The 12,395-nt window shown below is 43.2% G+C and overlaps 1 protein-coding gene across 1 annotated transcript in view; it reads right to left on the bottom strand.

Annotated features, from left to right (window-relative positions):
- Nucleotides 1-38: 38 nt before the first annotated feature.
- The window catches only part of LOC125311752 (ubiquitin thioesterase ZRANB1-like), a 27,204-nt gene continuing 14,847 nt past the window's right edge, over nucleotides 39-12,395 (bottom strand). Inside the window, 5 exon segments of the mRNA XM_048270064.1 lie at nucleotides 39-2,189; nucleotides 3,889-4,118; nucleotides 7,763-7,892; nucleotides 8,367-8,487; nucleotides 10,847-11,045. Coding sequence (XP_048126021.1) covers nucleotides 1,971-2,189; nucleotides 3,889-4,118; nucleotides 7,763-7,892; nucleotides 8,367-8,487; nucleotides 10,847-11,045 — 899 coding nt within the window. The 3' untranslated portion in view covers nucleotides 39-1,970.

Here is a 12,395-nt window from a genome sequence, read left to right as displayed (position 1 = left end):
AGAGAGAGGGACTAAAGAAAGACCACAAACACACTACATGGTCTCTGATAAAGGTTTATAGAGGCTTTAGAAGTGGACATTCAAAAACATTTTGCCTTTCTTTTTTTTTCCTGATAAGTCGTGTCCTCGTTTTATGCTCCTGTCCAACAAGGTCCACCGTTTATCTAATCCCAAATACCATCATAGTCACAAGAGCATCTATTGCATACATACAAAGCAGAAACACGAGTGATGTCCATATAACTGTTTGACTAGAAAGGGACACACACACACACACACACACACACACACACACACACAATCAGGGAGGGCTGAAAAACAGTACTGTGATCCATGGCAAAGAGAAACAAAGAGGGTCTATCTCACAGCAAATGTCCCACAAACCTGGGTTAATGATCACTTTGGTTAAAATTAAGTGTTTAACGTACACCCATCACACAAGACTGGTTTTAAACTGTCATAAGCAAAAAACAAAAGAAAACAAAAAAAGATAAAATTCAGATATCTGAAATAGATTTCAAAATACCTTAGTTTTCCCAAATGTTTAAAAGAGTAATATGTGTTTTGCGTTGTCGAAAACAGTTTTGACATCTTCAATGCACTCTATGAATGAAATCTGTTTTCCTGTTTCAGGCAATGTTTTATGCATTCATTTACAAGGGACCAAACTTTGAGCCAAACAAATGCAAATACAGTGTACAAAACAGAAAAGAAACAAAAAAAAAACAAGCTTTACAGAGTGCACAGAAGGTCTGCAAAACATTCTTTTCATTGGCTGTAGGTGTAAACAAACTACCATTTTTTTCTTTCGACAACAGAAGCAACACATTGCACCTTTAAATACTTTAAACACATGTGGGAAATGTCTGACAAGTGGACAGAAATGCAACAGACATCACACAGAAACAGTTACCTTGGTGATTTACAAGAAATAACAGGACCTGCAGGAAATGTGTGTGAATGGCTACAGACAAGAGTGAAGCTCCAAGACCTAACGGACACTAGTGTTGTACAGAGCCCCACATTCCTTCCTCTTCAAAGTAAAAGCACCAAATTTTAGCATCCACATGAGGTACTTGATAGACACAAACTCAGGTAAACTCTAACAGATGCTTACAAGCATGTTTCTGTCCTTCCAGCAGGTAGGCATCTGTAAAAAAATCTTCAATAAGAACAAGAACAAAAATCACACAGACACACACACACATAAAAAGAAAGAAATAATGCAATTTCCTTTTTTCACTGAAAATCTCACAAACAAAACTTGAAATTGTAAAGTAAACATACAGGATCAAATGGATGACTGAAGCTCAACCCTGAAGGATTCAGGGTTGAAGAGGGGTTTGTCTCCTTTGAAAAAAAAAAAAAGATAAATTATATTTACTTGAGGTGCTATTTATATAAATCTTATTTGTGATGAATGTGCACTGTTTTATGAAGTCCCTATACTTTACAATCTCCACTCAACTTCTTGATGGCCCAAAGACATTATGTACACTTCAGTTATCCTCCCCTTCTAGAAAAGCCAATTATGTTTTGACCAGAAAATGATATAAAATAATTGAAAATGTGCTTTGTAACTGTCCAATATAAACCAGTATAAAGGTTTTGTCATTTTGCTTTTGCTTAAAATGCTGGTATAATCCTTACTTCTTTTTATAACAGCCACATGCACTACGTTTATGGGTAAAGACTTCACGTTGGGAAAAGAGAGACAGAAAACTCTAGAAAGTTTGTTAGCATTCATAAACTAGAATCCTTTATTTATCAGACCATCCCATACCCTGCTCTGCAGCAAAGAAGAGGTTGTCAACAGTCTCTGGTTTTTAGGATGCTATTTAGGTTGTGTTTGTGTTTATGTACGTCTGTGTAAGAGTGTTTATGTAAGGAGAGAGAGGCAGGCTTTTCTCGGTCATTTTTGTCATTGTTGTTGAGAAAAGGCAGATTCACTCAGATCTTCCTCGTCTTCTTCACTCATCGTCGTCGTCATCCTCGTCCTCGCCGTCGGAGAGGGTGGGGCAGGGGCGGAGCTGCCGGTAGCCGTCCAACCACTTCTCCAGCATCTGGGTGACGAGTGGGTGGTTGCGGCGGCGCGAGCTCTTCTGGAGTGCCACCAACACACCGCCCTCAGTCACACAGCAGTCCAGCCACTCACGCAGGAGACGCTCCTGCTGCTCCTCATTCCCCATCTGAGACACACACACACACACACACATACAATCAGGACATAGATTTAGAAATGAGCCTCCTACTATAAAACAACTTGAAATACAAAAAATGTGTGTTTAGGGTCCAACTGATCCCTTTTACAGAAAATTGTGCAAACGTGCTTCTGATCAATGGAATTATCTACCAAGGGCACATTTATCTACCTTTTTAAATCAGGGAACATTTAAAAATGTACGACAACGGCTCTACTGATAAGCACACAACACACACTAGACAGCAATGTTTCAGTATAAGGACTGTTTGCATTGTGAGATTCCTAGGTGTGTCAGGGTCTGAATGGTCATAGCTTCTCATGGCTAGAAAGCAACTGCTCTTCATGAAAGAAGACCAATCAGGTCTTTAACACTAGCTCCATGTTCAGCAAGTTTTCTAGCAGCATTCCAAGCTGCAGGACAATATATGACAGCAGAGGTATGCAGTTGACTGCTGCAAAGGGTTTAAGTCCAGTTGAGCCAATTAATACATCAGGTGGGAGACTAAAAGACAAGGAGGATCTTTTTGTTCTTGAAGCTATATTTTCACTCTAAAGGGATCAACATGCTTCTGCATCAACTCCACGGCATAGCTACACCCTTTTATGGTTGTGTCCACGGCGTTGTGACCCTTGTTATGGTTGTGTCGGGTTGCTTTGCATCGCGGTGCATTTCAACACCATACCGCTTGGTGTGTCTGCGTCGCTCAGCACCAAAACAATATTCAGAATGGCAAACCCCATAGACTGTCATGCCAAAATATTAATCTTATTCGTTTGGCCTTTTCTTGCTTAGATTTTGTACAAAGTATCCAGTAAAATCCATTGACCTAGTTACTGTAACCAATAAGTCTGAGGTTATTTGCGAGGTATCTGCCAGCCTGTTTAAGTTATGGCAGCAAGCGAACGTTAGCACAACTGCCCACAAAGTACTGCTTGCTGGCGAAGTGCTAATTTCAAAACGTTACCGACATATAGACACTTTACAAACGGATAACCCAGTCATTGTAACCAAAGTATGTCTGAGTTTATTTGCTTACTCCCCACAGTAGGCTGCTTGAAACACCGACTATCAACACAAAGGACGAGTTGACCAATCACAGTCCTTGCGGTCTGCGTCACCTCGACGTGAAGTTACAATTTTTTGGAGGTGCACGTCGAGCTACAACGGAGGGGCCGGAGAGGGGTTCGCGGTGACGCAGAGGGGTCTGCGGGGGTATGCCATCGATTCGACACAGAAGCATAAAATAGGCTTTAGTCTTTGAGTAAGACATGGTGGTCACTCACTCACACACACACTTGCTTTAAACACACTGAAACAATCACACTGGTCAGCGTGTCATGTCGCCAAAGATTGTTAAGGCGGAGCAAGATATTTCATCAGGGAAATCGCACGAGGGGGTCAAAATCCCCTTTATGCAGAGCAGAGGCAGCGACTGCTCCATTGAAGTCTATATTTTTCATCAGTGGTTCACTGATGAATTTCGGGCATTTCAACATTTCATTTTCATTTTTGAATTCCAGTTGGATTTATGCAGGTGTTGGCCAGTGTTGGCAACGTACGCTCGTCAATAAGTCATCGACACACCTCTTTATGCAGACAGGATTCGATCCCCATTTTGCGCCCATAGACATGAACTACGACGAAGTATCTTGCTCCGCCTTAACAATCTTTGATGTCGCCTCACCTCTTGTGCGGACAGGAAGTGGATGTGCAGGAGCTTCCTCTCGCTATCCACCAGAGGCAGGAAGGTGACCGTCACGTCGTCGTCTGTGTTGAGGTTGGCGCCCGCGCCGCGATTGTCGTAGCCATCGTTCTCCATGGCAACAAGTGCAGAGAAGTGCCCGCGCGTGTAACCCAAGGCAATGGGGCTCTTCCAACAGAAGCCCTGCTCCCATAGCAGAGGCAAATACACCCCTACACACACACACACACACACACACACACACACATGAGTTTATTTACCTAGCACAATTCATACATTGCTAATTCCATGTAAATAACAAATAAGACCCAAAAACACCAGAAATATAGTAGAACAGTGAATTAACTAAAAGTTGACTGAATTTCATCAGTCTAAAGAATGCTATGAGAGCTAAAGGGCCAAGAGAGAAAGAAAAATGGAGTCAGGGAGAGAGACCGAGAGAGCAAAACATAGACAGAGAGGAGAGCAGAGAAAAGAGGCACATGGACTGACTGAGAGGGAGAGTTAGTATATGTTTTTTTTTTATTATTATTCCTGTTTTGCTTTTTTGCGAACACCACACTCTCTCATTTGTTCTCTGTAGGTGCGTGATCCAGGAAACTTCAAGATCAAATCAAGGATTGGTCGCACTCCAAAAAATTTTTTTCCTCGCTGATTTATTTTCACTAGCAACAGGGCTAAGTTATTATTATAGAATTATATAGAATAATCGTATTATTCCTGTGAACGCTTTGGCAATGCATCATATGATTTAAAGCATATTTGAGAACTGGGGTGTGAATGCTTAATCCGTCCTTCTGCCCATTGTCTGCGCCACTCCGCTCTTTGTCCCTCTTAAACAAGCTTCCTCTCTTCTCACTCCACCTCCCTCTTCCTCTTCTCCCAAACATACGCTATTGACTTCTTCTCCATCAGGGAGGCCTTCATCTGCACTCTGCTTGTTACTGTAGTCCTTCACGCGAGCCACACCCTCCACGGCTCAAATCAAAAACAGACCAAAGACCACGCACGCACGCATATACTGTACATACGCACAAGCCCACACACACACACACACACACACAAAACACATGCTCACACTCACTCATACATATAAGTATACACACACACACACACATACATATATATATATATAGTCGTATGCAAAAGTTTGGGCACCCCTCAGATTTAATGACAATTTGCTCTTCCTTTATAATAGAAGATTACATCAACAAGATTTGTTTTCCTACAAAGATGTAGACGTTTGAGTGTTTTCCAGACCAAAATTCTTAGAGTAGCATTACATAGTTTTATTATAATAAAATAAAATAAAATGCAAAAAATGGGATGTGCAAAAGTTTGGGCACCCTTTTAATAGCATTAATTTCAAGACCTGTACGGATTTATAACTGAGAGGTTGCAGCACAAAACTGCTTTCATTAGCTCGTTAGACCTTCAATTACAAAGACAGGTGGAACTAGTCATGAAAAAGGCTATTTAACATAGGTAATAGCTGGCTGTGCTTGTCCTAGGTTCTTTCTTAGAGAGTGGCAACATGGGGACCTCAAAACAACTCTCCACTGACCTGAAAGCTAAGATAATCCAACATTATGAATTAGGAGAAGGGTACAAAAAATTATCTGACAGGTTTAGACTGTCTGTCTCCACAGTCAGAAATGTAGTAGAAATGGAAGGCCACAGGAACAGTCCGTGTGAAGGAAAGATGTGGTAGAAAAATAGGGGAAAGGCACAGGCGAAGGATGGTTAAAATAGTCACAGAGAAACCACAGACCACCTCCAGAGAACTACAACAACATCTGGCTGCTGATGGTGTAGTTGTTCACCGTTCCACAATCCAGCGTACTTTGCACCAGGAAGAGCTAATTGGAAGGGTGATGCGCAAAAAGCCTTTCCTGAGTGTTTGTCACAAGAAGAGTCGCATGAGGTATGCAAAAGCACATCTGGACAAGCCAGAAGCATTTTGGAACAAAATACTGTGGTCAGGTGAGACCAAGATTGAGTTATTTGGTCATAACACGAACAGGTATGCATGGCGGAAAAAACACACTGCATTCCATGAAAAGAACTTGTTGCCCACTGTAAAGTTTGGTGGAGGATCCATCATGTTATGGGGCTGTGTGGCTAGCACAGGTACTGGAAAACTTGTTAAAGTTGAGGGCCACATGAATTCCTTACAGTATCAGGAGATTCTTGACAAGAATGTTCAAGAGTCAGTCACAAAGTTCATGCTACGCCGGGGTTGGATCTTTCAGCAGGACTATGATCCTAAGCACCGTTCAAAATCCACCAAGGAATTCATGCAGAAGCACAGGTACAATGTTCTGGAATGGCAATCCCAGTCCCCAGACCTTAACATCATTAAAATTGTATGGATGTATTTGAAGAAGGCTGTCCACGCATGAGGCCAAGAAACCTGACTGAACTAGAGGCGTTTTGTGTGGAGGAATGGGCCAAAATACCACCTGCCAGACTTAAGGGACTTGTCCTTGGCTACAGGAGGCGTCTACAGGCCGTTATTGCAGCAAAAGGAGGCAATACTAAATATTAATGGAATTATTTCTTAGGGGTGCCCAAATTTATGCACATGCCTATTTTTCTTTAAATGCACATAAATATGTTTCTGTTGGACCAATAAAAGTTATTTTACTACTGAGATGTTTCTGTTACCATAAGGTATAACATATGTTAAAATGAAGTTGCTGCTTGAAAAGCTCAGCAAGTGACAAACTGATGCAGTGGTTTTCGTAAGGGGTGCCCAAACTTTTGCATACGACTGTGTGTGTATGTATGTATGTATATATGTATGTATATATTTATTTATATATATATATATATATATACACACACACATATATATATATATATATATATATATATATACACATGGCCAGAACACAGACACATGGCCAGACACAACACACGCGCCTCCTTTCCCTATGCATCTCTGTTTTGGTTTGTAATGGCAAACAGATGTTCAAACAGTGAATTCATCATGAAGTCTTCTCGAACACATACTGCTCACACACACACACACTACATCCAAGTCCATGAATCTACAAACCAAATGTGAGACTCATGACCTTAAAACTCTTCCCACATCTCATTCTATTCAAGCAATGCCAACCCTGCCTTTCCTTTACTATATTCTATTCTATTCTATTCAATTCAGTCAGATCTCCATTCCTCCATCTGTCTGCATGTCGAGCAGTGTGTGCTGTAGGAGTACGTGGGATCCTCCTGTGATTTTATATTTGAAGTTCATTAATATGCAATGTTCATGTCAAATAAACCTTGAATTCTACTTAACCAGTTTATTTATCCTGGCAAAAAGCATACCTTCATCTGACTATAAGCTTATTTTGGAGAAAAGTCAGTTAACACTTTCCTTAATAAGAGACTTGACTGATGGTTTATTGAGAACCTTAACTGTGAATAATAGACCCTTTCAACAATAAAAACAAAAACAATGCTTGAACGTTCTATTTGGTTCCCAATCTACTTCCTCTGCATTAAGATAACATATGAATTGTTAAAACGGAAGCCTTGTGGGGCCAACTATGATGCTGATAATGGAACTCTCTTGAAAGGGTCTATAGATAGTTTGTTTACAATCTGAGCATCTGTACATAGTCTACAGGGGATCATCCAAATGACGTATGACCGAAAAGTCTGTCATAAATGAATACAAGTCCCCATCCAAATCCCAAATGAATGTGAATCTTCATCATGTAAGTCCAAAAATACCAACTGGGGCTGAATTTCTCTTCTGTGTGCGTAGGGAGAATACTGATGTGATTAGTGTGCCGATTCACCTGGGAAACAAGCACCTTGTGCGTGCTTTATTGTGGAGACTCACCTTGGAAACGCGTGTAGCCGAGCGTTTCGCCACGGAAACTCTTGTAGTACTTCACACCGTAGACTATAATAGGCCTGCGGAGAATGTGTGCAAGGACGAATATGTGTGTCTGCTCCAGACTCGCCCCAGGCTGCAGGTCACAGAGAGAGAAAGGGGGTGGGAGGGTGGGGGGCAGGAGACAGCAGACGAGAATTAGTTGAAGGAGGACATTTTACCATATCAATATTGATTATAATAACATGTAATATGTTTAGTATGCCTGGCTTGTGATTGGTGACTGGACTGGTAGCGATTGTATGTAAAGAGCACACAGCACACACTCTCTCTATGGGCTTCATTGTGGAGCTTAATTATGGCCATTAAGGTCAGTGTTCCAGCCAGAGGGAGAGTTCTGGGCCGCCCTTACAGACGTGTTCCGCTGTGCTGTCCCGCAAATACAGGCTCTCTCTCTGGCCTTGATGTACAGCACACATAATTGGGTCGTACATAATTCATAGACGGACATGGTCAGCAATCTATGGAACACATTTGCCACCCTCCATTACACTCAAATGCTGTACTGCCCTTGTGTAATAACTGAGTGTGTGTGTGTGTGTGGTGTTACCTGACTGGCCAGTGAGAGGATGAAAGCCCAGTCCTCCTGCCACTGTTCCTCCCGGAGTGAGAAGTGTAGTCCAAAGCTTTGCGAGTACCACGACTCCCATTCCTTCCACCGCGTGTAGAACCTGAACAAACACACAACACAAGAGACAACACCGGGATCCAGTTAACAACCACAACACACAGCACAACCAGCGAGATTCCATGACTGCTATGTCAGCTGAGCGCAGCTCAAGATGGCTGTGGGTGATCATGTGAGCCCACAGTTGGTACCCTGCTGAGGGGGTGAAGGCTAACTCAGTGTTCTCTCCCCCGCTCATGAGGGGTGCACGCTCAGGGACGAAATACTAGAAGGGGAACGGTCAGTACCACAAGTAGCTCCTGTGGTGTCACACTGTGTCCTAACTGCATGTGTCCTAGTGACAAAATTAGTTTGATTACATTATGTTCAATTGGAATGCCATAAGTGAGAGCAACGTGACACAGTGCTATTTTATTTCTGCCGCTTGCATTGTTCTGCCATTTTGAACGTGATATGACAGAACAGAACACCATGTTTAACAGATTCAGTGTGGACAGCGGGCACTCAATGCTACGCCACAGTCGGACACTCGCATGGAGGATAAGCTGTCCGACTGTATGGAAACTAGTGTTTGAACACACACACAGTTACTTTCCATGAGACATTACAAGGATGTCATCTGGTTGAGAGAGATAGAGAGATAGATAGATAGATAGATAGATTTTCACTGCTCTATAAATAGTAACCATAAAAGCATATTCTATTCTATTCTAGTCTATTCTATTCTATTCAGAGCTGGGACATCTCTTATGATGTCTATGACTGGCGAGAATCCAGTAAATGTGATCCAGACGTCAGGCTTCTTGCTCGACAGCTACACAACCTCAAGGACAGAGGTGTTGAGTGCACTAGTCACAAAATGAACAGAACAGAAAATGTGGTCACGCTAGTTTAGGAATACCTCGGCGTGTTTGCTTGAAGACACGCTTATGCAGTCAAGCCAAGTTTCGGTTCACTGGTGTACATGTTGTCTTAGCAGTTGCAGTTGAGTTGTTTTGATGTACCTGTAGTATGCTCAGTGTTGGTAAGCAAGTTTTGTGGCTGAGCCGTTATGTGTGACTTATGTTTCTCTGCTCTACATTTAGTGATTGCACATTGCAATTTGTTTGTCAACCTCTTGTTTTGTCAAACTTCACTTGCATAGGCCTACATGACCAAAAGTTAACTGGTTATGTAGTCTTATGCAAGTTTGATGTAACCATGATTGGAAAGAAACGGTTTTAAGACTAAATGAATACTAAATGGCTAAGTGAATGAACATAAGTTGCTCATCTGAATCTTAAGTAATGCTTATTCTTTCTGTGGCTCCTGTCAAAGGATCTGTCATGAGCATTCTCTCTCCCTGGTAACAACCTTAATTGAATTCAATTCTCTGTCACTCTGCTCACTCTCTCTCTACTCTGCCTAACGAGCTCCACCTTGCCCCACTCTGCTCTAATTACTCTGCCAGCTGCACTGCATTTCTCCACTAACCTCTCCCCAGTATATAAAGCCCTGTTTTCAACCAAGCCCTGTCAGATCGTCTTCAAACCTGGACCAGTAACCTGCCTGCCTGTCTACTCTCTGACTCCTACCTGTGATTCGGATCCATTCTTGACTGCCTCCCTGTTCTAATGCCCGGTTATCCCGACCTGCCTTCCCGATCTTCGGGATTACTCCCATCTTCAGCCCCCCGTAACTCGAATCTGCCTTCTGTCTCTCACCACGTTTAGTGCCTAGCCCTGGTCTGTACTACTGCCTGCTGTTCATCTTGCTGTTGTGTGTGTGTTCCCCCAGGCCTCCGACCACCAGACGAGCGAGCCCAGACGCGTCACCACCCTCAGCCCGAGGCGCCCGCTCAATCACTGGGGACACACACACTCAGCACCTTGGACTGGAACCCCCTGAAACTTGGTGGACGCCCAGGTAACCCACAGGACCCTGAAAAACCCCAGAGCCCGAGAACCCCTGGAACCCCTGACACCCCTGGCACTCCTAGCACCCCTGGAACCTCCAAGACCTCACGATTCTCTCCTCCTCTTCCCCCCTGAACCCTTCAATAAAAAGACTCTGAATTTGAACTTGCGCTCTTGGGTCGTCTTCTGTCCATGACAGGATCATGAGTTCAAATAGAAGGCAACAGCACATAATTATAGAACACAACCTGAGCCTTAACCCTTACAATAGAAAGCGTAAGATAATTATTCTACCTTGCACTCTGTTGCTTACACAAAGCTACCAGACAGTTCAAAGTGCGTGTCTGTGTACAACCTAGTGAAAACAAAGAAGGAAAAGAAAGCCAGACACATAGATAGACAGTCCAAGACTGCAAGCTGGTGTGTCATGTTTTCTTTGTGTGTGTGTCCTCACCAATGTGAGCAGTCCTGCAGGTTTTCATGTAGTGTGTGTGTGTGTGTCCTCACCAGTGTGAGCAGTCATGCAGGCTGTCGTGTAGTGTCTTGCGCAGCACCGAGTCCTTGTCGTAGATGCCCCAGGTGGCCTGCAGCACCGAGTCCAGCAGACAGTCCCCCGCTGTGCGGTTCCACAGTGCATACAGCCGGCTGTCCAACCGCGTGCCCAGCTCGATCGACCAGTTAATGATGGGTGACTCCTCCTCCAACTCTGCATCAGGACCCACGGGCACATCAGGACACCAAAAAAGGGGGAGACAGACAGACACTGCATCAGACGTCTGGATGACTCGACTCCGTTCAATTCAGATCAACTTAACTCAACAAATAGTTCACCCAGTGAACAGCCTCTCAGAGAAATTGAAGTAGTTGCCAATGAAGCAACGAGGACTGTATCTGATACAAGCTGGGGATGTGGTAGGTGCTGGAGCCTTGTGAGAGCTTAGTCACAGATAATGGGGGCAGTGGTAGAGTAGTGGCTAAAGAGTTGGCCTTGCATGCAGTAGCCAGAAAAGATGTGGGTTTGATTCCCGACTACCACCGTTATGCCCCTAAGCAAGACACTTAATCCTGAATTGCTCTGCAGCGGCTGGCCCATGTAATAGCTAACATATTAAGTCCCTTTGGATAAGTGACATCCAAATGAAACAGTAAACTAGATGTACCGCAGAGCGGTACAAAATATGACCGCCGCCCAGTCCAGTACATTTTTTCCACAAAAAGAAATCACGCTGAAAGGCCTATATGATTCTAACTGTCTCACTAAATTGCATTATCCACACTCAATTCTCACTGGTATCTGCTAGACAAGTACCAAAACATGATTAGTTAATAGATTTCACATGTAAAATTCATTTTATACAACCCCACCTCCATCTTGCCTGTTCATAATTCTGAGAAATTCTTGATTGTTTGTGTTATGTTTATGTTATATGTGTGGGTGTATGTGTGGGTGTGTGTGTGGGTGCGTGCTTGTGTGTGTGCCTGCGTATGTGCCTGTGCATGCAAGCGTACATATGTCTACTGTGTGAATATGTGTCATGCGTATGATTACTGTGAATGTATATATGTGTGTGTGTGTGTGTGTGTGTGTGTGTGTGTGTGTGTGTGTATCTGTTTGTGCACATGTGTGCACATGAAATGGGTTAACATGACCCCTGGAGGCAAACATACGGAAATAAAATGGTCATCCTAGGTCCTACAGTTCTCAAGATATTCACAGAAAACTGTGTCTGCCCTACCCTCCTTTCGGGGGGGTCCAATCCAGCGGGGGGCTACAGATCAAAACGAAAAATGACGGTTCCATGCTATCCATGTGGGGGTACATGCCCACCAAGTTTTGTGTACCCCGGTCTTTCAGTGTCCCGGAAATCCTTGTTGGTGTACGTCACTACATGTACACATAAATTATTTCATTGTATGGCCCCCCATGAACGAAAGTACACAAAACTTGGCATGCATTCGGAGGGCGTCATGATGATCCTACACTTTTAATTTCGTGCAGTTTTGACCTTGTCAGCCAGAGATATTGTGATGAAAACACCTAATTTTTTGCTTTTAA

Source organism: Alosa alosa, chromosome 18, assembly GCF_017589495.1.
Source record: "Alosa alosa isolate M-15738 ecotype Scorff River chromosome 18, AALO_Geno_1.1, whole genome shotgun sequence".
Classification (NCBI taxonomy): Eukaryota; Metazoa; Chordata; class Actinopteri; order Clupeiformes; family Clupeidae; genus Alosa; species Alosa alosa.
This window is presented reverse-complemented; position numbering and strand designations above follow the sequence as displayed.